The 27,525-nt window shown below is 47.2% G+C and overlaps 1 protein-coding gene across 1 annotated transcript; it reads left to right on the top strand.

The window, feature by feature from the left end:
• Window positions 1-10,816: 10,816 nt before the first annotated feature.
• Window positions 10,817-15,827, top strand: Cytl1 (cytokine like 1). Its single transcript, NM_001134604.1, has 4 exons — window positions 10,817-10,978; window positions 12,615-12,659; window positions 12,866-12,994; window positions 14,317-15,827. The coding sequence occupies exons 1-4, from the start codon at window positions 10,823-10,825 to the stop codon at window positions 14,398-14,400; spliced, it is 414 nt and encodes a 137-aa protein (NP_001128076.1). The 5' UTR covers window positions 10,817-10,822; the 3' UTR covers window positions 14,401-15,827.
• The last annotated feature ends 11,698 nt before the right edge of the window (window positions 15,828-27,525 follow it).

Raw genomic sequence — 27,525 nt, 5'->3', positions numbered from 1 at the left:
AAGACCTTTTCTTTTTTTATTGGATATTTTCTTTATTTACATTTCAAATGTTATCCCCTTTCCCAGTTTCCCTTCTGGAAACACCTTATCCCATCCACCCTCCACCTGTGTCTATGAGGGTGCTCCCCCACCCACCCTTCCACCCACACACGAACTCCCTCCCGCCTCCCCGCCCTTGCATCCTCTACACTGTGGCACCCAGCCTTCACAGGACCAAGGGCCTCTCCTCCCACTGATGCCCCACAAGGCCATCCATCCTCTGCTACATAAGCAGAGGGAGCCATGGGTTGCTACATGTGTACTCTTCAGTTGGTGGTTGGGCACTCTGAGGGGTCTCGTTGGTTGATGTTGTTCTTTCTATGGGGTTGCAAATCCCTTCAGCTCCTTTAGCCTTTCTCTAACTCCTCCATTTGGGGACCCCATTCTCATTTCAATGGTTGGCTGCAAGCATCCACCTCTGTATTTGTCAAGCTCTGTCAGAGCCTCTCAGGAGACAGTTATAACAGGCTCCTGTCAGCATGCACTTCTTGGCATCCACAATAGTGACTGGGTTTGGTGACTGTGTGTGTAATGAGTCCCCAGAAGGAACACTCTCTGGATGGTCTTTCCTTCAGTCTTTCTGTTCCGCACTTTGTCTCCATATTTCCTCCTGAGAGTATTTTGTTTCCCTTTCTAAGAAGAACTAAAGCATCCACACTTTGGTCTTCCTTCTTGAGCTTCACGTGGTCTGTGGATTGTATCTTGGGTATTCCAAGGTTTTAGGCTAATATCCACTTATCAGTGAATGCATACCATGTGTGCTTTTCTGTGATTGGGTTAGCTCACTCAGGATGATATTTTCTAGTTCAATACATTTGCCTATGAATTTCATGAAGTCATTCTTTTTGATAGCTGAGTAATATTCCATTGTGTAGATGTACCACATTTTCTGTATCCATTCCTCTGTTGAAGGGCATCTGGGTTCTTTCCAGCTTCTGACTATTATAAATAAGGCTGCGATGAACATAGTGGAGCATGTGTCCTTATTATATGTTGGAGCATCTTTTGGGTATATGCCCAAGAGAGGTATAGCTGGGTCCTCAGGTAGTACTATGTCCATTTTTCTGAGGAGCCACCAGATCGATTTCCACAGTGGGTGTACCAGCTTGCAATCCCACCAACAATGGAGGAGTGTTCCTCTTTCTCCATATCCTCGCCAGCATCTGTTGTCACCTGAGTTTTTGATCTTAGCTATTCTGGCTGGTGTGAGGTAGAATCTCAGGGTTGTTTTGATTTGCATTTCCCTAATGACTAAGGATATTGAACATTTCTTTAGGAGACATTAGTCATTTGGCATTCCTCAGTTGAGAATCTTTGTTTAGCTCTGTACCCCATTTTTTAAGGGCTATGTGATTCTCTGGAGTCTAAGTTCTTGAGTTATTTGTGTATATTTGATATTAGCCCTCTATCAGATGTAGGATAAGTAAAGATCTTTTCCCAATCTGTTGGTTGTCATCTTGTCCTAATGACAGCATCCTTTGCCTTACAGAAGCTTTGCAATTTTATGAAGTCCCATTTGTCTATTGTTGATCTTAGAGCATAAGCCATTGGTATTCTATTCAGGAAAATTTCCCCAGTGCCCATGTGTTCAAGGCTCTTCCCCACTTTTTCTTCTATTAGTTTGAATGTATCTGCTTTTATGTGGAGGTCCTTGATTCACTTGGACTTGAGCTTTGTACAGGGTAATAAGAATGGATCGATTTGCATTCTTCTACATGCTGACCTCCAGTTGAACCAGCACCATTTGTTGAAAATGCTTATTTCCACTGGATGGTTTTAGCTCCTTTGTCAAAGATCAAGTGACTATAGGTGTGTGGGTTCATTTCTGGGTCTTCAATTCTAGTCCATTGATCTACCTGTCTCTGTACCAATACCAAAAAATTTGTTATCACTATTGCTCTGTAATACAGCTTGAGGTCAGGGATGGTGACTCTCTCAGAAGTTCTTTTATCGTTGGGAATAGTTTTCACTATCCTGGGTTTTTTGTTATTCCAAATGAATTTGCAAATTGCTCTTTCTAACTCTATGAAGAATTGAGTTGGAATTTTGACGGGGACATGTTCAGAGCCTTATTTAAAATAATTCTGACCTGACCTACCAGCTCTTCTGATTCAGAGTTGTGGTGTAGTCTTGGGATTTTATACCCGATCAGGGTGGTTGTGAAGAGAAAGTACTGGAAGTAGAAGCCTTCCATACAATGATCTTCTGACCCTTCCTGACTCCTTTACTTATTCCACACCCCCTAAAATTATGCCTTCCTCTGAAGGAAGAAAGGAACCATTCAAATGAGATGTTTATAAAACCTGGAGTTTGCACTTAGCACAGCTCACTGTGCCAACAACCTGAGGGGCTGTGCCAGCTTCTGCAGTGGTCTCTGCCCTGGCTTCTTGTCAAAGATTTAAATTCTTCTCTCTGCTTCCTGCCCTGGGTGTGTGCGGCTATGGGGCTTCCTGGAAGGCCAGAGGCCAAAACACTCAAAGTGTTTCCCCAAGGGAGGGAGCCTGGCTTCTCAAATGAAGCAGACTGCAGGGGCTGCAGGAGAAGGGGCTCCAGGGCTCTGGGCCAGCAGAGAAGGTTGGTGGACTTGCCCCAGCTGCAGCTGCAGACCTCATGGGGCCTATCATGAGGAGAAGCAACAAAAGGCACCATTCATTCAATTCATTCATTCATTCTTCCTGCTGGGCCCTGTGTCCTGGGCTAGCATGCCAAGGCCCTGACTCTGAACCCTCAGAGTCCAGAGTGTATTCTTGTGTTTGGTGATTGGAACTGAGTTTACGGGGCTAGCATTACAAAAACATAACAGAAAACCCCAGTGCTTACCCTATACTAAGCACTGATTGGAGGATTTGGGTATATGGACTAGTTAGTCAACTCAAAAGTTTGTTTGCATGATTTCATAATCAATAATAAGGACAGATCAGAGGCACATTTATTACCCTGATTTAGGGTAGTGTCGCTGCTCAGAGTGAAGTGTGTGTGTGTGTGTGTGTGTGCGTGTGTGTGTGTATACAAGGCCACACCTCCTAATAGTGCCATAACCATTGTGGGCAAATGGTAAACCAAGGAAGTTTTTCCAACTTCTCTCTGGGCCTGCGTGGGGACCATTGCTGTTGCCATCTTACTGAGAAAACACCAGGAAGTTGCATCTTTAGAAACAGGCAGAATGGGTAGAGTAGTGAGGCAAGTTTGTGGCTCAGGGTTTGAGTTTTAGCTTTTAAATCAAACTGGGCCTCTAAAATATTAAAAATACTAAAGCCATTACCAGGTCCTGAGGAGCAGCAGCCTGGGGTGAGATGGGGTTTGTGTTTCATGGGAGCAGGCTTTAGTCAGGGAAAATGCAAAGGCTCTGGAAATGGTAGTAGTGATGACCACATGGTGCTGTGACAGCCTCACTATCCTGGACGGTAAAGGTGGAAGCAAGATAAGTTTCATACCATGCATAGCTTATCCCAACGCATTTTCTCCTAAGTGTGGAGGAGACAGCGCAGCTCTAAGCATCCTTCACACTGTGCAGTACTTGCATGGGTCCCATTTGTTAAACAAAGGAATCATTAAAGGTAGATGCTTCAAGAGCTGAGAGATGGCCCAGTGGTTATAAGCACTTGTCTGATCTTCCAGAGGACCCAGGTTTGATTCCCAGGGTCCACTTGGTGGTTCACAACTACCTTTAACTCCAGTTCCAGGGATCTGAAAGTCTCTTATAAAAGAGCATATGGCCTCTGTAGGCAATTATCACAGGGATATGCATTCAGTCAAAACACTCATAACATCAAAATAAAAATTGTAAACAGCGTCTTAAAAGATAGATGTTCTGGACTACAGTTTTGGACTCAAGTTCCAGCTTAAACTATGCCATCTGTGACACAGACAGATCGCCAGAGCTGTCCACGTGTTGAGAGGAATGTGTTGGGTACCTCACCCAACTTCCTACAGACAAAGCCAAAAATGTGACCCAACCTCAACACTCTAACGTGAGGCAGGACCATCACCCTTGCAAGAATTGTAGGTGCTCTAAAGACATTGTGCAGGGAGGCTGACTTTGGGGAGTGTCCTCAGCTGTATATAACCTGGGAACCCCACTTCAGTCCTCACTGCACAACTTAGGGAGTAAGTCAGAGATCAAGCACTTTCTAGAAGCTGGAGTGTGTCCACTGCGTGTGACACAGCTCATTGTACCTGTAGGCTCCACCCTGGCCGTGTGCACATACCACAGCCTGTCACTTCTAACTCTCACCTCCACCCCCATCACAGCAGAAAGGACCCAGTAATCTGATGGTGGGGTCTTTAAGGGCAATAAAACCTCATTTTGGATGGAGAACAGACCCAAAACACCACAGTTAATAAAGCTCATGGACCAGAAACCTCAGAAATGGGCTAGGGACTTATGTAGGGTCACACAGTGTAGTGACCAGTTTTACACATTAACTTCCCTCTGCTATGGTGCTCAGATGTCCATAGGCTTCTATGAAGGTACTTTTTAGACAAGAATAGTGTTTGAATTATATATTTTAAGTAAAGCAGAATGCTTGCCATAAAATGAGGGAGTGAATCTAAAGCTCAGTAAAGACTGAGGCCACTGATGGGAAAGAACTCTGTATCCTGGGTGGCAGCTCCACTCTGGACCTCCAGCCTGCTAACCTGCCAACCTGCCCACCTGCCCACCCACCCCACCTGCCCACCTGTCCCACCTGACCACCTGCCACACCTGCCCACCTGCCCACCTGCCCACAAACTTAGAATGTGCCAAGATTCTACAAGAGCACGAGTCACTTATTTCAAATCAACCATTCTTAATATATGGTATGGTGGTTTGACTAGGAATAGCCACTGTAGGCTCATGTATTTGAATGCTTGGTCATGAGGAAGTGGCACTACTTAAGAGGGATTAGAAGGTATGGCTTTGTTCAAGTAGGTGTAGTCCTATTGGAGGAAGTGTGTCACTGGGAGGGGGTGGACATCGGCATTTCAAAAGTTCAAGTTAGACCCAGTGTTTTTCTTTTCCGACTGCCATCAGATTGGGATGTAGAACTCTCAACTACTCTCCAGCACCATGTCAGCCTGCACACCATCATGCTCCCCACCATGAGGATAATAGACTAAACCTCTGAAACTGTTAGCCAACCTCAATTAAATTCTTTCATTTACAGGAGTTGCCATGGTCATGGTGTCTCTTAACAACAGTCAGACAGTGACTAAGATACATGGGTAGGCAGATGCACAGATGATAGATAGGTCTAGAGATAGATGATTGATGATGGATAGATAGATAGATAGATAGATAGATAGATAGATAGATAGATAGACAGACAGACATATAGTTAAGTAAAGATAGATGATAGATAAATAGATGATAGGCAAAAAAACAGGCAGATAATAAATGGATCAGTAGGTAGCTGGTAGGAAGATAATAAAAATGATAGATATGGTAATATGTAAGTGACAGATAAATAGGCAGGCAGATGATAGACAGTAGAGATCTATAATATATACATCAAACATGCATATGTGTCTCCACTATATGCATAACTAGATAGTCATATACACACAGAGCACACACAGGCTCTGAAATTTTTTGATAGACAAATAGCTATCACCTCCTGAACCATTTCATTGGATAAAACGGCCTGCAGGGCTATGTGTGCCTTCAATGCGCTAAGGGAGCTCCATCCTAACCTAAGAGCAGGAGTGAAGACATATCTGCTGGCTGGTATCCACAGGAAGTCCTCAGAGAGGGAAGTCACCAATCCAATGGCTTTTTAGTGGTTTTATCTTCATAGTGCCTGCTTGTGTTTGCTGTAGCAAGCCCCTGCATTTGGAAAAGTCTAGTAATGACAAGGCCCGTGGTCTCACAGTGACAGGAGCGGGGTCATCACTGAAGGCTGAATCATCCAAGTCTCTGGTCTTTCACAGAGCTAAGCCAGGCCTCTTCTTGAAAGGCTTTTGCCTCGACCTCTCTGCAGAAATAGCACTGTGAGAAATGTAGGGAAAGCATTTCTCTTGTGGCCACTGCCCATCAGAGCCTGAACCTATGTTTAGGAGCATTTGGAGTTCTTTCTTCCAAAAGATGATGTTTGCAAAGCTCCCTGCCCCCAGCAGAGCTGAGTGTTTCTCTTTATTCCTTCACTTGGGACTGGGTGGGTCAACTTTCCACTTGACTTTGCCAAGAGCCACACAGTCATAGCTCCAAAACATGTCCCACAAACATAGGGATGCTGTCGTCAATAGAAGCCCTGCAAACTGCGTCCTGGCTGACCGAACTGCCTATTCCACCCCAGGACCAACTGACCGTCTCCATCAGGATGGAACCACCCACCAATCACTGGCCTCTGATTTTAATTACAGGGAAAGTAGGGAGACCCAGAAGTGGCACTTTGCCTTGGAGGTGGCCTCCAGTGACACAGTGTACTGTCTCCTGCCCTGGACCCCTCCAATACTGGCCATGATGTTTACTGGTTGGGGATGAGACAACAGAGAACACTGACACTGGTGTGGCCATTTTAACTTTGGATGTCCCCATCATAGCACAGGAGCACAGAGTACTTGCTGGAATGGTGTTCTGTGTTCCAGCCAAGTTACACAGAGCCAGAGCAAATAGTGACTTCCTGTTTCTTATGGTCTTCCCAGGACTTTCCCATAACCCCTTGGGGCTGAGGAAAGAACATTTCCTTGGCCACCAGGATCATTTGTTAGAATATGCCCATCTGAACAGACAAGAGGAAAGCAAAATATTCTTCCTTTCAAAATGGCTAAAAAGGACCAAAGTCCTGAAAACCCAAGGTCATGGACAAAGAACATATAATACCATCAACCATCTGCTCATGCTGTAATAAAATACCAAAATACAAACAATATAATCTTATTTGGTTCATGGTTCTAGAGGTTCTAGAAGTCCATCCATTGTATTGGGGTCTCCCATGCTAGAAGCAGAGGGCTCATGAACAGGGTATAAAGGGTGGTAGATACAGAATTCTAATAAGCCCATCCAAGATAAATAGCCCCCTTCTTTGAGAAGGGCCTTAGTCCACTCCTGAGGACATAGCTTTTACAACTTAACCCCCTCTCCATAAGTACAAGGGTAGTAATGGTTCAGTGTGGTGCTTAGGAGAGACCACAAAACGCTTTGGAAGTTAAGCTGAGAGAGTTCTCTTCCTGTGAGCAGAGTGAGCACTATGATGAGCTCTAGGCCACCACCCGACACTAGTGACTTTTCTCACCATGGCAACCAAGTATCTGACAGCCTCCAGGGCTGTGTGTAGCTTCAGTGGCCTCATGGGAAGAAAGCTTACTGTAGCTCATGGTTTTGGAGTACTTCGGTCTATTCATCATGGCAGGACAGACACAGCAAAAACAGCTGCTCAGCCAAGCAGTAGGAGCCTATGGCAGAGCACCTTACAAAGCAAACAAACCAGGAAGTAAATAGAGAACAGGATATTGGGCTGAACCATAACCAGCAAGGGTCTACCCTCCTAAAGGCTCCACAACCACGTAAACAGTGCCACCTGCTGGGAAACAGGTGTTCAAACATGTGGGCCTGTGGAGGACATCGCAAATTCAAAATTGCACATTCAAATCAGCATACATGTGCACACACACACACACACACACACACACACACACACACACACCTCTGCACTCTCCACATTCCTCAAATCTAAAATAGGATGCAGCTGCTGCAAGCTTGACCGGTAGGACAGAGTCCCGCTTCAGGAGCTCTGAAGCACAATGGTTCTGCTGTTACACTCCTTGCTCGATATGACCCCTCTATGAAGACAGAAGAATCTCTCTCTGGCTCACCATTTCATCCAGTACGGCCATTGTGCCTGACATACATACAGGAAGAAGCTGCTTAAGAAGATAACCGGTATCTGTTCAGTCAACCTCAGGATCTATCAGTCTGCAGCATTGTTGGTAGAAATAAGGTCCCAGAAGGTGTGGACCTCATCTAAGACATTTTTCAGGATGGGATAGGTCTTGAGGATCATACAAAGGACCTCTTAGATGCCCTCCTGTGCTAACAGGGCTACAGAAATATGGGGAAAGGGTTTGGAGGCATTGGGGTGAGATATTTGAGTAGATTGTGTGTGTGTGTGTGTGTGTGTGTGTGTGTGTGAATACCATTCCCCCAAAACACAGATGCCTCCAGGGTAAGGGGTAAAGGGGGTGTGGTTTCATCTATATATGTTATGCAGGTTTCTTAGCACACTTGTGTTCTGATGTTTGTACACAAGAACGGCCTTAAGACACATGCACATCAAGATTAAAGCATCAGTTCTCCATGTCTGGGGAGATGGCTCAGTCAGTAAGTCCCCATGTAAGCATGAGGAACCAGCATCCACATAAAAAAGTGGGGATTACATGCCTAGAATCCCAGTGCTAAGAAGGCAGAGACTCAATGATCTCTGGAGTTCAATGGCTAGCTAGACTAGATGAATTGGTGAGCTCCAGGTCAACGAGAGACCCCGCCTTAACGAATAAAGTGGAGAATGACTGGGAAAGAGACCTGATATTGACTTCTAGCCTCCACAGCCACATAAACATATACATGCACATGAATGGGTACACACACACCCACGTGCACGGGTACACACAGGCATACACCACACACATACACACACACACACACACACACACACACACACACACACACACACACGATGGCTCTTCCTTCCAGAGGAAGAACAGTCCTTAAGGACACAGAAGCCATCTCATACTCAGGACACATGGGTGTCTCTGAAACCACAGAAAGGGTATAATAGCCCATATGCTCCAGGATAGTCCTTGGCCTCCAGAAAGGCCTTCTCAGCTCCATCTTCCCAGGAAGTGCTCTGAAGCACTGACTCAGTTCTGGGAAGGTAGAGAGGGCTCCCTGTCCACCAGCATGCCATTTGACAGAGTGATTTCTCAGTGTCCAGTCCAGAAGACACCTTGGAGCTTCACCTGAATCATAAAAGAAGCTCTGCTCAGGGTCCCAAATGCTATCCTGGAGAGACAGGATCAGGCTTCCAATGAGACATGTGTCTCGGCTCAAACACACAGAGGACTTTGCCTCCTAGTAATGTGCCATCAAATGCTGTAGGGTACTTGTTTGGAGGCTGGTTTTGGTTTTCTCTGTGTCCTGGGTTTAAGTTCAGTGTTGTAAATACCCAGAAGTCCTGGAGCATTTCAGACAGACCTTCAGACCTTAGCCAGGTGATGCACTTGCCAGGAGATACACAGACGCTGCACCAGGAAGGACCACTGTGTGCAGACTCTACAAGCAGAGGAAAGGCACTGTTAGGTGAGCTCACACCAGCACACACAATTCTTTAACTTCTTTAGGGAACACAGTGTTGCCTTCAAAACAGGATCCCTATCCACGGTTCTGAACACCAGGAAATAGATAAACAAAATATGGGGACTGGCAGTGGTGGCAGACATTACCCAGGGTGAAGCCACCTGTTTACAAACCGGGAACAGGCGCCAAGTCTGGGGAGGGACTCTCCCACAAACACGGGGCCTGTGGCTACCTCAGTCGTGCCTGCATCCAGGACACTATGCTCTGTTTCTATCATTGAGGTCACCACATGGGCAGCTCAGCCAAGTCCCTGGAAGCAGGAGGCTTTGGTGCCAGACCGATCCAGACATGGGTCTAGAGTCATGGTGCCACTACCCAGTGTCACACTCCACAGAGACCCTCTTCTTGTCTAGGGAATACAGTTACCTACACCCTACAGTGCTTTATTTGAGGCATGGCACCTGCAGTTGCAGCTTCCCTGATGGATTCTGGTAACTAAGCAACATTCAGGGTCCTGTGAGTACCACCCCCACCCTTGGAACACTTTCCCTCCTATGGCAAAGTCAGGCTTTAGTAGAGGCCATAGCACCAGCTCAGAAGTCTCGGTGGCTCCTGGTGTGACAATGCACCTGACACAAGCTCTGTGGGCCCATGCAGCATCCTGACTATTCCACACTGTGGCCTGAGCTAGGGACACTTTTCATCTCATTGCACTTGGTACGAAAGCAAAGACTAAGAAATCCATCTGAGGCTGTGGCCAGAAAGGAGATGGCGCCATCTGCCCCTCAGCATCCAAGTGTGGTGCTTTCCCCTTCAACATTGCTCCAGCCCTAAAGAGATACAGGCTTTCTCTTCTCTGTCCTCTGGAGCCATAGTGGGGACTCAGTGGTGGTCACACAGCCGAGAGCCAGATGTTCAGAGGAAGACTCTCCTGTTCCAGTGCTGTATCCCCTAGTCTCCATTCTGCTTAGTGGCTGCTCTGTGTATGACAAGATGTAGTCTGGGGGACCCTGGCCCTACATATTGCCCTGCCTAGCAGCCGGGAAGGATTAGGGGCACCCTAGTCCTCTTTTACCCCAAATTCTTTTCTGGGATATCAGATATTAGAAAGTCTTAAAAAGCAGTCTCCACTCTGACCCAGGACAAAACTGCCCCTTCCTGGCCTCTGATCCAATCACCCATTCATCTATCTCTCCCAGCTTCTCCTCTGACCCTCTCAACTGCTCTTTGTGCATGACAGAAATTTCTGGTAGAAAGTGAATGCCTGCTTCCTTTCTAGGTACCTCCAGCCCCCCAACTATGCACCCTCCCCCTTATTACAGCTTCCTTCTAAAAGAATCCAGTGTCCCAGACCCTATGGGAGTGTCGCATTCTTGGTCCCACCCTCTTTGGATGCCTGGCCCTGGCAGGGGCCCCACAGGAAAAAGGTGGGGAGCCAAAGCCCTCGATATCCCCCCTCCAAGCAGCTATTTAAAGGGGCAGCTGGCCCAGCAGTAGGCAGCAGGCACTATGGCACCAAAGACACTGCCTCTGTTGCTGTCGCTGCTGCTGGTGGTCTGGCCTCTGACAGTACAGCCTGCGCCCCCCACTTGCTACTCCCGGATGCTGACCCTGAGCCGTGAGATCATGGCAGACTTCCAGAGCCTGCAGGCTTCAGAGCCTGAGGTAAGTTCTTCACTTGCCTTTTGCCTTGGGGAAATAGATGATAGATAGATAGATAGATAGATAGATAGATAGATAGATAGATAGATAGATAGATAATTTTTTTTAAAATAACATCTCACTATACAGACTAGGAATTCAGAGATACACAGAACTAATGAATTAATTAAGCTTCTTCAGTTCTGTCATTAGCCCGATGACCAATAATGTATGCTAAGGGGGTGGTACACTTCTTATCTGCTGAGGTACTGTAGGACAATTACTCAGCTCTCTGTCTCAGCTTCCTTCTCTATAAAGAAGTGGGATAATCACATTCTCCTGTATATGATGGGGCTGAAAGACCCACTGACCACAGGGACATGGGACAAGTGTTAAAGCTGTTAGCCCTATCCTCAGAGGAAGACCCCAGGAACTCAGGGGAGTCCCCTGAGGAGTGCCACAAGTGAAGAGAGTCAAAGTCCTCTGCATGCTTATCTTTAAAAGAAGCAAAGCCCATTGGACTCCACTAAGAGCCTGGGTAAACTTTAAAGGCGTCACTCGGCTGCTTGCACACCCTTCAAAGAGACCCCACCATTCCTCAGGTATAAGGGCTCACGTTATCTTAACACTTTTAATTTTCATTTCAAACGTTAAATTTCATTCATTACTACCTCGTGATAAACAGGATAGAGTGTAGAACAATAGGAAAATGCACAAAGGACCATGAAAAAATAGTATTAGTGAGCCTGCCACCTAGAGGCTATTGCTGCTATAGCAATTGGAGGGCAGCAACCATTCTGGCCCTTGTGGTGGTGGTGGTGGTGGTGAGTGTGGTGGTGATGGTGAGGGTGGTGAAATATGTATTGCATAGCACCGATGGCTTTGCATGCTGCTTATTAGCCCCACCATGCAAGAAACTTATGCTCTTCTGTGCAGCAATTTAGACAGTTGTAACCTTATTCCTTGCCATGAAACAGATACACCACTGACCTTAGGGCCTATGCTGCTGGAGGGTAAGATCAGAGTGGGACCAAGCGGAAGACAAAACACTTGGTCTTCTAATTCACAGATGAGGAACTGAGTCACAAAGAACGAAGACAGCAGCCCCAGGTCACACAGAGTTACATGGAGGGAAGGGAACTAGATGTGCAGGCCTTTGTTTCTACACACACAGGCCTTTGGTTCTACACACACACACACACACACACACACACACACACACACACACACCTCTTTATAGCGATGTGTTATATCTTACAAACTTTGTTGAGTCTATGTTATAGATTTAGGCTCTTACATGGGTAAATGTATAAAATATATTTGTGTATGTAATTTCCACAAGAAAGCTGCTATAAAACCAGTTTTCATATATATGAATATCATATATCTACAGTACTACATACTGTCATATGTATGTTTGTGCATGCCTGTACATGTGTTTGTGTAGAATGGTGTCCTAATTCGGAATATTGTAAAGGCCATGCTCTGATGTGAGATTCTGGGAGAGAAGATTCTTGTCACAGTGCGAGATGTTCTGTGGGTGCCATGGCAGCAGGAAAAATAAAAGCTCTGTGGCCATTGTCTGGGGGCAGCTGTCAGGGAGCAGACTGTGACCGAGCTGTCTCTATGGGTGTCCCATTCACTTCCTTCCTTCCTGCAGGACTCATGTGTGAGGTACTTGCCCCGGCTTTACCTGGATATCCATGTAAGAGGGTGTTGCCTGGTGAGGTGGGTGGGGTGGGGTGGGGTGGGGTGGGGTGGGTGGGGTGGATGTGAACTACCTCTGCTGCTGGCGTGGGGGAACAGCCAGGGTTGGGGAAATGCCGAGTGCTATGTTGGAGGACTCATAAACTCAGTCCCTGGCCCTCTGGCTCCCCCTTATCCCATAGCTTCTCTTGTTCCCACTCTCAGAATTACTGTGTGCTGACCAAGCTTCGAGACTTCGTGGCCTCTCCTCAGTGCTGGAAAATGGCCGAAGTAGATATGCTGAAGGACAGAGTGCGGAAGCTATATACCATCATGAACTCCTTCTGCAGGCGGGTGTGTGAGGCACTTGAAGACCGGGGAGGGTTAGAAGGAGGGCAGAGGGAGGGACTTCTGGTCCAAGCAGCCTTTCTGCAAGTCACCCTTGTTAAGTGAGCAGGATTCAGAATAGGCCCCTTTAACCTCCCACAGCTCTGCCCATGGAGGCCACGTGGGTGACTCACTAGACCACTCCACAGACACGCAAGGAAAAGTGCGAGAGCCAGAGGTAGCCAGAGGACACTTTCTGAAGGAGCAGCATCTAGGTGTGCATGTTGTTAGAGGAGCTGGTAGTTGGACAGTAGGCACAGAGAACTGACACTGAAATCCCACAGTCCCAGACAGTGTTGAGTTCTGTCCTCTTTGTTTCCTTCCCTGTGGGAGCACTCCTTCACGCATCTCAGGTGAACTGGGGGCTTAAGTGTCCATCTGGTAACATCAGGAGGAGGATCCTAATAATTACACTATTACAGTGTGACCACTTTATACTTGATACTCCCTCTCTAAGATACCTAGCAAGGTAGATAAATGTAGAATTCTAAATTCTAACACCCCCCCCAAAAAAAACTACTGATGTGCCTCTGTGTGTGTGTGTGTGAGACAGACAGACAGACAGACAGACAGAATATGAATGTGTGGAATACATACACAAGTGGAGTCCAGTGGGAGGACATCAAATGTCTTGCTCTGACGCTCTCTGCCTATTTCCTTGAACTAAGCTGGCAGATACTGAACCCCAAATATCCTCCTGTCTTTGTGCTCCACGATGCTGGCTATGCACATCCTCTTACATGGGTTCTGGGAATTAAACTCAGGTTGGTTGTACCGACTGAATTATCTCCTCAGACTCCCCTTTGCATATATGTATGTTTGAGTATGAGGGGAAGTATATGATGTGGGCACCTGTGTGTATACATGAAGGCACCAACCTGGCCAGAGTAAGGCCCTCCCCTCCAGAATTCTTAGCTGATGCTTTCTCCTGTGGCAGCCCTCTTCATTCCTGAACTCCCTTGGTTTGTTATGAGCAAGGGAAGTTGAAATTAGCAGAGTGACTTCTGGTGCACGGTGTGCACTGGCTGAAGTGGCTGGAGGCGGGAACTGGTGCTGTTCTGTAGTGGCTGCGCCCATTCACCCTATGCACCCACCCAGTCATCTGTCCATTTGGTCAACCTAATCCTGAGTAAATGCCAATGAGATACCAAGAAAGAAAGCACCCTGCTCTCCTTGGGGACAGAGATGCTCGGACAGTCTTGGAGGGTGACAGCAGTCCTAGCATTGCCTGCAGGCTCCAAAGACATTGGCAGCAACATGTCTGCTCACTGCGTGCTTGTCTTTTCCAGGACTTGGTGTTTCTCTCAGATGACTGCAGTGTCTTAGAACACCCAATCCCCGAGACGACGGATCCTCCAGACTGGCAGAGCTAAGACAACAGGACCAGGACAACTCAGAGCCCTGAAGCTGGGTCCCCCAGGTCTCCTTTTAGTGCAGCTGTTAGACCTGCCATATGTCTTTCTACCTTCTGAAAGACCAGTGAGGATCCTGCCTCTGAGCATGCTTTGTGCACAGGTGGGAGCCTCAACTCCTACGTGTCTCATTGGAGTATAAGAGGTACAAACAGGAAAGTGTACATTGGTTTCTCTTGGGGGAGCAAGCACGTGGGAACAGCAAAACCCCATGCCTTTGTGACTGCTTTAATGAAACAATGGGACCATTCTTCTTGCTTCTGCTTACACCCAAGGGGGCTTCAACCTTTTTCCTCCTGCCTGCACAAGCTTTCCTTCCTTTCTCTCATTTTAAAGTGTTTTTACTGCTTTCGCGATGTATTTACAAGGTTTTTATGTAGTGTGAACGAGCCACCCTTTCACTGAAGGGTGATGAAAACCAAATAAACCTCCATTGTGAGAAGCAGGGTGCTGCTGTGTTGCCCCACAGTGGCCTTACACAGGTTTTTCTCCACTTTCCCTCAGAGCACCTGCTAATCCCATGATGCAATCGTTGATTCTTCTCCATCAAACCCGTGTCTCAGTCCTTTTCACCCCACCTGTATAAATGGCTGTACCTAAGGGGTTGGGAGACGCTCTAGCTTCTGCTAGGGACACAGTGGCCCTTTGACTGTAACCATTGGGAACAGATTGCACTGTTGGGGGGTGGGCAGTACCCTGTCACAAATGCCCCAGTCACGAGGCTCAGCTCTTACATACCTGGGATGGACACTGAAGGAAACTAATGGTGAACTGAGTGACTTGACTCGATCAAGGTCACCAATTGTTGAGGGGGTTGGGGGTTCTCAGAGGACTCCAGGTTTCAAAAGGACCTGCAGCAGGCCTAGAGCTGGTGAGCTACAGAGGGCCGAAGGCAGGCACGAGGCTCCGACATGAGCGTGGCTAGAGCTGAAAACACGGTGGAATTGAGCTATGAACAACACAAGTGACGGTCAGGCCCATCCAGGCAGAACCTTCTGTCCCCAAACCATCTGCAGGGTCACAGAAAGGAGAACCCCACCCCCTCCTAGCAGAAAACTTGGGACCTGTCAGTTAAAACTAAGGTTTTCAAGTCCTTAGGGGTCCCCGCTTTGGACCTCAAAACTAAGAAATGGGATGTTGCTTTTTGGGTCCCAGTCCATCACCAAGCCAGGGGTGAGCACAGCCCTGACCGAGGCACCGTCCTCCAGAGTGAACTGGTCACATGTCTCTCCACATCTGCTAAAGTCTCCATCTGCTCCCTCCCAACCTTGGCGTTAACTGGATACACCGGATGTACATTCCATCCAAACTGGGTCCGACATTCAGTTTTCTCACTGGCTTCTCTCTGCTGTTAACTTTTTGTCCTAAATAAAAATGTCAATCAAGCATCTCTCGTGTCTTGTCCTTCAGAAGGAGGGTTGATGTCTGCTGGGACCAATGTTATATATTTTTTGCAACTGATTTAATCACACAATGGAGTCAGCAAAGGAGCTGAGTGAGGGAGTGATGAGTGGCCACCTTAGTTCTGGGTGTCCATGTGCTGCTGGGTGGTTCCTCGGGCTCTGTCCCCACTCCCTTCATCAGTAAATTAAGTGTGATGATAACACAAATGCCACAGGTTCATGCAAGGGACACGTGACTCAATATAGTGAAACTGCACAGGACCTACACACATAGACTTCTGGCCAGCTCCATTTGACATCAGAAGCCAACACTATAGGGGACAAGCATTCAGGCCGACTTGCCCGAGAAGCCATGCAGTCCCCTTTCCCAAGTGAAGAACCACCATTTCAGACAAGCCTTTTCCTGACCTCAGCCATGGACAACAGCTTCCAGGCCTGTGTCCTGACATCTTTCCCTTCCCAGTAAGCGACCTCCCACCCACTAACCAGGGCTACTGTGCTAAAATGAACATTTTCCCAACCTCTGATGTCCTCCAGTGGTTTTATGAGATTCACCTGACCCTGGCCACCAACCCCACCTTCATTTCTAGCATTTATTTGTGAGGCCTTTCCGTCCAGCGTATCCTAACCAGCTCTCTGTGGAGCATCTCTTGTTGTAAACTGTGGAGTATCTGATTCTCTGCCATTTCCTGTTATCAGTCACTCACTGATTCATTGTCATCGAGCTTCCTGAATGGCTAGATCAAAGCAAGTGAGACACCAGCTTGCAATTCTCCAGCAGCTTCCTTTGCTTGTAGTGTAGAATCTGTGGTCCTCACCTGGCACTTACAAAGCTGCTCTTATAAAGGCTTCCAGCAAGCCCTGTGCTTCTGAGTCCGTCACGTGCCTCATCGCCACTGACCTCTAAGAATTTCTACAGGTTTCCACTCTGCTTGCCCGTCTTCCTGCTGCTTGTAATGTAAAAACACAAACTATACATCTAGAGAGGGAGAGAGGCTTACTTTGACTCATGGCTCTAAATAAGAGGTTTGGGGACTGCATCTAGTGATGGCAGAGCCCCCAGATTAATTCAGGACATCATGGAACAAGTATACGGAGCATGTATGTATATGTGTATATACTGGTCTCTATCTTCTAATGAAAATTCCAGTACTAAATCATGAAGACTCCACCTGAATGCCTCATCTACTCTGTGTATGTTTGTGTGTACAAGTGTGTGTATGTATGTGCACATGTGCATGTGAACACACAGACACCTGTGCACACATGCATGTCAAGGACAAATGTCAATGTTGAATGTATTCCTCAGACACTCTCCATCTTATATTTTGAAATAGGGAATCTCACTGAACCTGGAGTTCATCTGTCTGGCTAGATTACCTGGACAGTGCACTTCAGGGCTCCTCAACTTGTCACCACAACTTCGTCCCCAGCACTGGGGTTTCAGACATATGTCACTGTCCTTAGCAATCACTACCAAACTGAGCCATCTTCCCAGCCACCACCTTACTGTTCTATCTGGAGAATGTGCTGGAGATGGCTGTACTTAGTTAGCTTATTAAGTACATAGTGAGCAAAGGCAGAAGCATAAATAGCAAGCAGCAGATAGGTGATACCATCCAATCAAGAATCCAGCAGAGATGACAAGGAAGCCATTGAAATGGTCACACTGGGGTTCCCAATGGAGATATTTCCAGTCAGTGTGTCCTTCCCATGGGTGAGGTTCTGACTTCTTCTTCCCACTAATCATTTTGGGGTTTGTCCGGGTATTTCTGGATGAAGTCAACATTGGACTAATGCACTGAGGAACTGGGTGATTCCCTGGTATGCTAAAGCCTGTGTAGCACACTGAGAACTGGGCAGGGTGAAGGGAGTATGGGTGGGGAAGCACCCACCCTCAACTACCTGCTGGCCCTGGAGCACCTGTCTTCCCCAGCTCGAGGCTCCAGGCTACCACCGCTACTCCACTCATCCTCGGGTCTTTTAAGCTAAGCCTAGAATTCACACCAACCCTACTTTCCACATCTAAAACAACACCAGCAGCTCTTATGAGTCAATAATTTGTAGATGCCAGATTCTTGTATTTCTTAGCCTTCATAATTGCATGGGCCAGTCTTCACTCACACACACACACACACACACACACACACACACACACACACACACACACACACGGAGGGGGGGGAGAGAGAGAGAGAGAGAGAGAGAGAGAGAGAGAGAGAGAGAGAGAGAGATCATGTACACACACATCATTGCTTCATGCTTTCCTCTTGCCTGAATGCCTGCAGTTGCCTCCTAAGTAGGTTGCCAGCTCTCATCTCTTTACTCTTCAATCAACTCCCTCCCAGTAACCAGAATGGCCTGTTTCAAATACAAATACGTGGTCAAAATGCCCCAGCCAGTAAAGGTGCTTGCTGCCAAGACTGACAACCTGATTCAAGAAAAATCAAATCTGGAAAGTTGTCCTCTGGCCTCCACCCATATCCAATAGCATTCACATTCACATGCACACGCGCACACACACACACACACACGTACATGCACACACACAAAATTTAGTGTAACAACTTGCAAATATCAATTAGATCCTGCCTATTCTCTGTTGAAAACTCTGACATTGTGAGAAATTTGAACCTCTCACATGGACCTTCAAAGCCCATTTTTCTCACAACCACCGCTGTTTTTTATAAAGTGCCCTGCAGCTTTATTGGACCAGATGAGAAATCTGTTTGGTTGCTCGCATGTTGTTAGTCTTTCCTGCAGGGTGAAGCACTCTGGGAAGGCAGGAGCCATGGATTCTTGCTTAGTGATTTCTTTCCCACCTAGTACCATGCCTGGTGGATGAGCAAAGTCAGTAAGTAGGTTTGAAAGGCCTGGCACTGTGAAATGGAAACAAGGCCCCAGCTAAGACTTAAGATTTCCAGCCAGCCACACCCAGTCCTTCCTCCTGGTACACATTATTTGTGCTGTGCAGAGGGTAGTTTTGGAGGCCTGCTTCATGTGTTGCCAAGAACTGCTGCTTCTTGCTGCTTTGGTCAGCATTGACACTTTGTATACACATACCTGCAGTCTATGTGCACACACACACATGTACACACACACACACACACACACACACACACACACGCATGCACACACATTATGAGGGCCTTCATCTTAGAGTGCTCTGAGCTCTTCTATAAAACATGGCTGCAAAGGCTGTCACCAGCAGCTGAACTCTGAGCACAGCCTTATCTCCCTTCCCAGGTATTGCCAAGTATTTCACCATCGGTTTGGCCATCCCTGAAGCACTTGGCTCAGCTCAGCAGGTTCTTCCTACCCAAGGGCAATGGAAACCTGATGAGGATTATCAGCCCCAAACCCCAGGGCTTATGCAAAAATGCCGAGAGGATGAACCCACAGCCATATTTGCAGAAATTTCAGGTTTACAGAATGGTAGATCAAGAGCTCTCGGGACAAAGACAGGGACTGCCCTGGCACCAATCAACTCTTAAAGGTGAAAGGAAAAGATAGAAAAACAGAGTTCAGGCAGGAGGAAACGGTTGCATCAGCAGCAATAACTTAGCTTTATTCCCCTCCATGGTGAGGCAGCCCAGGAATTATTGGGCACTGCAGACACAACTCTGGAATGTTTGTAGTTGAGCTCCTGAAATGCAGCCTTGGTGATTTTTCCAGAGTGTTCTGGCTGGGGAGCCTGGTCAAGGGAATGTGCTCTGGGGAAGTAGTGTTTTTTTGGCTCTCGGATCTCTGCTGTAGCTGTAAGGCCTCAACCCTGGTCAGGACAGATGACAGGGTCAGGCGGTGTTATTATGACAGCGATGGGACCCTTCCCCCGTGGTCAACACACTGATGAGTTTTGTCAACTTGGCACAACCTACAAATCAGCTGGGAAGAGAGTCTTCAATAACAAATCGTCTACATCAGGGTGGCCTGTGGGATGACTGTTAGGAAACCAGCCGTCAGGGTTGTCATTGGTGTGCAAAGGCACAGCCTGCATGTAGGTGGCTCCACACCCTACCTTCAGGCCCTAGCTATGTAACTGTGGAGAAAGCTAGCTGTGCACTACCATGTACACATTCATTTCTCTCCTCTTGGACATGATGTGTCCGGCTCCCTGCCTTGACTTCCCATAAGCATAGACTGTAACCTGGAATCTCGAGTTAAATTAACCCCTCCTCCCCTAAGTTGCAATTGGTCAGGGTCTTTAATCACAACAACAGACATGGAACAAAGATCCACAGTTTTGGACTCATCCCACTCCAGGAGAGGCTTATGCCACTCTTCATGCTCCCATCCCTCTGCACCCTCGATGACCTCACTGACACAGGTGAAGGATTCTGGTTTAGCAAGGCTCTTACAATTTTCAGTTCTAGCCAGGGCTTCTACTGCTGTGATAAGCACCGTGACCGACACAAGTCTGGGAGGAAAGGGTTTATCTCATCTTACACTTTCACATCACAGGCCACCATGAAGAAGATGGGGCAGGAATTGGAGGCAGGAAGTGATGCAGAAGCCATGAAGGAGTGCTGCTTTCTGGCCTCTCCTCATCACTTGCTCACCCTGCTTTCTTATAGCACCCAAGACCACCTGCTCGGGGACAGCACTGGCCATGATGAGCTGAACCATCCCGCATCAATCATCAATCAATAAATGCCCTACAAACGTGCCTACAGGCAGTCAGATGGAGGCATTTTCTCAATCAAGAGCTTCTCCTCCCAAATGACTCTAGACTGTATCAAACCAGCATAAGACTAACCAACTGGTGTCTTAGCATAAGGGTGACCAAAAACAACACGGAGGGGGACACATCCCAGGAACGCAGCAAACTGCTGTGTGTACATTACAAGCAGGTCCAGAGGGGAGGACAGCAAACGGCATGAGCAGTGCCTGGATGTGGACCATGCATGCCAAGAGCTGAAGTTTCCGCTCTACCTTACACTGCACACCACAGGAGACTGCAGATGACAGTGAACAAGAGAGACTGTCCAGTGCTTAGACCACCGGGTGGAATGCCTTTGACCATCAGGATCAACAAACTGTTTGCCCAGCTATGTTCTATGCATAAAGATGTTCCCCAAAATGTGTCCAGTAATGGAAAACACTGCTAATGTTTGGTAAATATCAATAAACACAGAAGACTGCAAGATGATTCAGAAGGTAAATATGCCTGCTACACAAGCCAGAAGACCTGAATTCAGTATTACAAAGCCACATTAAAAAGGGAAAAGAGAGAACTGCCACCTTAAGGTTGTCCTATGACTTCCATAGGTGGACTACAGCAGGTGCATGTGCACACGCATGCATGCATACACAGATAGCTGCATATTTTTTGAGGTAGGATCTCTCTATGTATAACTAGATTCCTAAAACTCACTCTTTGGACTGAGCATTGAACTTACAGACATCTGACTATTTCTACTTCCTAAGTGCCACTATGCCTGACAATAAAAAAAATTAATCTATACATATAGTATTAAAAGGCCATCAAAATAGTTTACAAAAGGTACAAGAAGCAAAAACGAAAGGAAAAACTTACATTTGTAAAAAAGATATGCTGACAACTATTTTCATTCAAATTCCCCCCTCCCAACTTAGGGATAAGATAGGAAGAATATCATACCACAGGCTACCTAAGTCTACAGTAATAACCACAGTGGTCATTGAAGTGTATGAGAAGCAAGCTGAGGCAGGTGGATGGCTATGAGAGCCTGAGCTACACTGCCTCAAAAAAGCAAAGAAACAAAAACTGCTGAGTCCTGCTTAGCCATGTGGAAGGAACAGTATGTCATGGTTTCCTGCCTCTGGAACAGAGCCAACAGGGTGTGGGCCTCCTTGATGTTGACGGCTGCTGGACATGAAACTTGTTAATATAAAAATATATATTTTTTTACTCATGTTCTTCCTTCAGGTAATATTCTCCCTGCCAAGGTTATTGGGGACTGTCTTCCCTGCCAAGGTTAATGAATCCATGATAAGAGACAGTATGAGTCTGGAAGCTGAGGCTGTGGCTAACATCTCAGCAAAATGGTAAACACTGAGACCTTCAGGAGAGCCCTTAAAACTGTGGGAAGAAAACTCTGAAAACATGAGTTCAAGAATATATAATTTCTTAACTATGCAAAATATAAAGATACAATATGAATTGTATAAGGAGCCTCAAAAACCTAAAAGAACAGAGGCAGCTACGCTCTGAGCCAGCTTGTCAGGAAAATACAAGAGCAAGCAGATACAAAAGCAGGCAGATTTCTGAGTTCAAGGTCCGCCTGGGGCAGAACTAGGTTAGGCCCAGGCTTGGTGGAAATGGTAATCTGAGGAGGACGGGATCCTACCCAGCTAGCTCATTGTCTGTGCTTACGGAAGGTAGGCAGATCTCTGAATTCATTTGTTTTAGAAAACGTGCTTCCTGTCTCTTTCTATGAATCAAGCAGCTAGGATCATGGGACAGTGATTCATGGGATGATCAAAAGGGGACCTGGAGTAATGACTCAACTGATATGTAAATAAAAGACTGGTCTTTTAATCTGCAAGAGATGAGCTATTCAGAGAGGTTTTTAGAATTGCAAGAGAGAGCTGTCTTGAGAGAGAAAAATCTGGAAAGCTGTCTGGAGCAGAACATAGGCTGTCAGCTTGTAACCCACAATTTGACTTCTTTGAGTCATTCTTTTGCTGCTCTCAAACACCCCTTCTCTCAGAAACCCTCTCCAAGATAAGTCTGGTCTTTGACAAAAAAAAGCAATAAATGCATAAATATTACATTTCATTAAGTCTTTCTAGTAAACAGAGAGAGGCATTTACAAACCATGTACTAAAATTGAATGTGCATCAAATAGGAAACTATGTCTCAAGATTCAAATGGTTGATGCCCAGAGGGTAAAGGGAACTCTACTGAGTCCTCCTTGCCTGAGAAGCTGGCACAAGCCTTACCGCTTGTTTTTAAGAGATGAATCAGAAGGTGGTGGATACTGGGTAGTAACATCAAGGCAATTAATATATGCATTACTTCACATAGCAACAACAATCTGTGGTGAGAACGTTTAAAGAAACACTTTACGAGCTGACATTGCTTGGTTAACTAAACGGAATGCCCACGCTGATCATAAGTCTTTTGAACTTACTTTTTAAAATCTAAGTGATTTTTTTAATTATACTTTTTGTTTACTTACTGTGTGTCTGTATACATACATATGCATGTGTCAAGGTATACATGTGGAGGTCAGAGGACTGTTGTCAGACTTGGTGGCAAGCTCCTTTACCCTGGTAGGACCAAATAAATGAAATTTTGTGTCCTTTGACCTTTGTGTCTTAGGGTTACTATTGGTGTGATAAAATATCAGGACCAAAAGCAACTTGGAGAGGAAAAGGTTTATTTTATTCAGAGTTTCATATCACAGTTCATCATCAAAAGCAGTGAGGGCAGGGACCCACGCTGGGCAGGAACCTGGAGGCAGGAGCTGATGCAGAGGCCATGGAGGAGTACTGCTTACTGACTTGCTTTCCCTGGTTTGCTCAGCCCGCTTTTTTATAAAATCCAGGATCACCAGTGCAGGCCTGGCACCACCCACAATGTATTGGGTCTCCACCATCAGTCACTAATTAAGAAAATACCCTGCAGGCTTGCCTACTGCCTGAACTTATGGAGGCTTTTTCCCAGGTAAAGTTCTCTCCTCCCCAATGACTCTGACTTGTGTCACACCTCCTAAGCCACACTTGCCCTCTCCTCTCCCATGAGGACCACGTCTCCAATGCTCAGCTTCAGATGAGAGCTCAGAAAGGAAGCCATGGGTACAGAGCCTGGAGTGGTGTGTTTTAAAGGGAAGGCTCTCACTCCCTTTGATTACAGAAGTGAGGAGACAATGAGGTTATCCGTGCTGCCAAATCATTCCAGTGCTGTAATCCCCTCAAGGATGGCAGAATATTACCGTGATGGCAATTATGGAGCAAAGACAGTTAATGTAGATGCAATTTCAACTCCAGAGGGAAAAAAAAACCCCATTTGCAGCCACAGAAAACCCAAACAAACCCTGCTCCAGAGCAAAGTGCCATATAGGTTCAGGAGTCATGGGAACAGGTACCCTTGTCTCCTACTGTCATGAGTCCAGCAAGCCAGATGATTCTTACCACCTCAGGCCTTTCCAGTGCCACCCACAGAGATGGGTCTCCCTTACCTGAGTTGCAGCCTCCTGGCTCTGCAGATAAGCCTTCCTCCTGGTGCAGGCTCTCTGGGCTACAGCCTGGCTTTGGGGTGAAGGCCAGGTGCATAAAGCCACCGTGGCTTTGGGAAGGACTGAAGTCTGGCCTCAGTAAAATAAACCCATAGCTCTGCTTATCTCTGATTACAGCATTCCTCCTTCATGGAGAGCAAGCTGCAGGGGGTGGGGGTGAAAAAGTGGCTGCTCCGAGCATGGACAACACTAAGGGACCTAGTGTGCTTTGGAAGGAGGATCAGTTTGTTGCTCCCTGCCAAGCCTCAGACCTGGGATCACCCCTTCCTTGCTGCTGCTGCTGCTGCTCTGTGTGTGTGTGTGTGTGTGTGTGTGTGTGTGTGTGTGTGTGTGCCTGTGTGTGTGAGAGTGTGTGTGTATGTTTAAGTGTATGTGAGTGTGTGTTTGTGTGAGTGTGTATGTGAGTGTGTGTATGTGTGAGTGTGTTTGTCTGTGTGTGTGTGAGAGTGTGTGTATGTGTAAGTGTGTGTGAGTGTGTATTTGTGTGAGTGTGTATGTGAGTGTGTGTATGTGTGTGTGAGTGTGTGAATGTGTGTGCCTGTGTGTGTAAGAGAGTGTGTGTGCCTGTGTGTATGTGTGAGTGTGTGTGTGCCTGTGTGTGTGAGAAAAAGTGTGTATGTATGTGTGAGTGTGTGTATGTGAGTGTGTGTTTGTGTGAGTGAGTGTGTGTGTGAGTGTGTGTGCCTGTGTGTGTGAGAGAGAGTGTGTGTGTATGTGTGTGTGAGTGTGTGTATGTGAGTGTGTGTATGTGAGTGTGTGTGTGTGAGAGAGTGTGTGTTTGTGTGAGTGTGTGTGTGTGTTTGTGTGAGTGAGTGTGTGTGTGAGTGTGTGTGCCTGTGTGTGTGAGACAGAGTGTGTGTGTATGTGTGTGTGTGTATGTGTGTGTGTGTATGTGTGTGTGTGTATGTGTGTGTGTGTATGTGTGTGTGTGTGTGTGTGTGTGTGTGTGTGTGTGTGTAGGCAATAATACTTATCCATACTGTCCCCAGTGTTTCAGGGTAACACAAGGGAAACCAGAGACAAGGCTGACCGCTGCCACCTTACAGTTGATAAAGTGGGTCCTTCAGTAGGGGAAGCCTCGGCTATCTGGCAGGAATGAGTGTTGAAGTCCCCTGAGACTCTACAAGTCATTGCCCTGTGATTCCCAGATCCTCAGGTGCCTGAAAGTCTCAGCTGCCATTTTATAAGGTCCAGGGAGTGAAATGCTTCATGTTCCCCTTCCTAGACCAGTTAAGGGGTTGGGATGGGCAGGGGGTACGTCTGGGAACACTTGATGGGAAGCCACAGGTAAGGTCATGGCTATCCATGAAGCTTTGGTACAAGTGTGTTGGTTTAGACCTTAAAACCAGTTACTCCTCTAGCTGGGGGTAAGGGCAGGATAACTCATGTGTGTAGCATGTGGTGTGTGGCATTACACAGGGGTGAGAGCAAGCCAGCAAGAGGGTGGACATGGGTCTTTTGAAGGCCAAGGGAGGCCTGCTTGCAAAAGAGACAGACATGCAACCAAAAGTAGAGAAAAAAGTCATCCCTCGACAGGTACAGAGACCCAGGGCACAGGCTGAGGGGCTACTGTGCGTACCCGCAAGGTACCAAGTGTAGGAAAAGTTCCTGGAGGAAAATGGCCCCAGAAACGAGAGCTTCCAGACCCCGGGGTGAGGGGAAGGAGAGACAGGGAGAGTGTGTGGGCACCCAAATGGCACTCGGGACTGTCCTAAGGGTTACTCAGCAGACCCTCTGCAGGGTACCTGGGCTCAAATTCTAATTCCTGCTTCTTCTGAGCACCTTGTCTTAGTTTCCTCCTTGGTCAGCAGCTTCATAATAATCCCCACAGAACAAAGCGGCTTGAAGCACCGTACAAATGTGCAGAGAAAACCTGAGGCCTGGCACTCGGCCCTAAGCAAAAGTCCGTGTGTTAGCGCCTGCCGTCCTGGGGTACACTGAGGCAGCAGGGCGCCCTTGATACTGAGTCTGGGCAGTCTTTCCAGCAAAGTCTCTCGTGAAAGGAGTTGGGTCTGAGCTGATTTGTTGACCAGCAACAGGAACAGGCCCAGCGACTGAAGCAGCCCCTGGGGCAGTTGGCGGGAGGCCTTGACAAACGCGATTAATTATGATCAGATTCACATGCGCAAACAGGCTTCCTGACTAGGAAATACTTGCACAGGGTTTTTCAAACACAGCCCCCCATGTTACCTTTCTACGGGACAAAAGATGCTGCAAGGTCAAGTTGCTGTGGTATGGAGAGGCTTAGAAAAAAAAACTCCCAGCTCCAGAATGCTCCCAGTTTGTTAGGTCATTTTAGCACAGTTTGCCATTGGTAATTACTGTTCCCTGTCTGTGGGTAACACAGAGCAGGACCCGGCCTGCAAACCGTCCACTGCTCCTGGCTATACACCATCCGTTGCTCCCCTCCCAGCAGCTCACAGAACCTGATATACACTACAAGACACCTTACCCCAGGCCACACAGCCTCCTGGTATCCCTGCTATGGTGTCCCCAAGGTCATGGGACAGATCAGTTGGAAGAAGTCACCAAGTTCCATGCAACCTTGGCAAGCCCCTTGTACTCTCTGGGCTGCACTTTCTCAGATATAATATGGTGGACAGCGAGTGCTTCTCTCATGGTTGTCCTTTGTTTGGGCAGCGGTCAAGGTAGGTGGAGAAAGGTCCTTTCCATCCCTTTCCTGTCCTGTACTGCCAGCCTGGTTGACTACAGCTATGGAAGAGAGTACTAACCTTAACAAGGAAAAACACCACTGCCCTCTAGTGGCTGATAGCCAGAATGACGCCGGGCTGTCTTGTTGAAACCCTAAAGTGTGCTTTCAGGCCCAAGATGCACTGCATGGACACAGCACCTTACCAACTCACCTGCAGAGGGGACCTAGAAGGGGCATTGGGATATGACACACAGCCCTTCCCAAAGCCCAGCCATGCATCAAAGAGCCTGCAAGGCCAGGTGCCACCTCCCAGAGCTGCATACCCACCTACCTATCTCCCCAGCCCACCTCTCTCTGACCCAGGCTGCTCTCCAACTCTGGGACACACCAGCCTTCTCCAAGGACACCTAGTCCCAGAGAGAAGGCAGCAGCCTCCTGGCCTCCTTCTTCCTTGGCAGCTTAATTGACCCTTCCCTGTCTACAAATGGTACTCACAGCGCGCGTCCCTGGGGACAGAGATGTGTGTGGTGTCTCCTGTTGTGTCCCCAGCACTAGTACACACTTAGTGCCACACAAATATTTGTCAAACAAGTAAATGCATACAAGAGCAGGATTTATGTTAGTATAGACATGAGCTAGACAGGTGGGGCAGGGTCAGTTCTAGGCATTGTTTGAGTAACTAAGAGAGGAGTGTGCCAACCGCTGTGGGCATGGAAGGCATCTTGGGAAAGGGGCTCTCAAAGGAAGGGACCTAGAAATTGGGTTGGAACGAACATAAACACACACAACTCTATCACATCCTCGGAGC

The sequence above is a fragment of the Rattus norvegicus genome, chromosome 14, assembly GCF_036323735.1.
Source record: "Rattus norvegicus strain BN/NHsdMcwi chromosome 14, GRCr8, whole genome shotgun sequence".
NCBI lineage: Eukaryota > Metazoa > Chordata > Mammalia > Rodentia > Muridae > Rattus > Rattus norvegicus.
The sequence above is the reverse complement of the archived record's forward strand: the minus strand, read 5'-3'. Positions and strand labels throughout refer to the sequence as shown.

Bases quoted from the DNA above. Each gene is read 5' to 3' on its own strand.
- Cytl1 (NM_001134604.1), top strand. From the start codon at position 10,823: ATGGCACCAAAGACACTGCCTCTGTTGCTGTCGCTGCTGCTGGTGGTC. The intron at 10,979-12,614 runs GTAAGTTCTTCA...TCCTTCCTGCAG, and splicing joins TGCAGGCTTCAGAGCCTGAG to GACTCATGTGTGAGGTACTT. The intron at 12,995-14,316 runs GTGTGTGAGGCA...TGTCTTTTCCAG, and splicing joins TGAACTCCTTCTGCAGGCGG to GACTTGGTGTTTCTCTCAGA.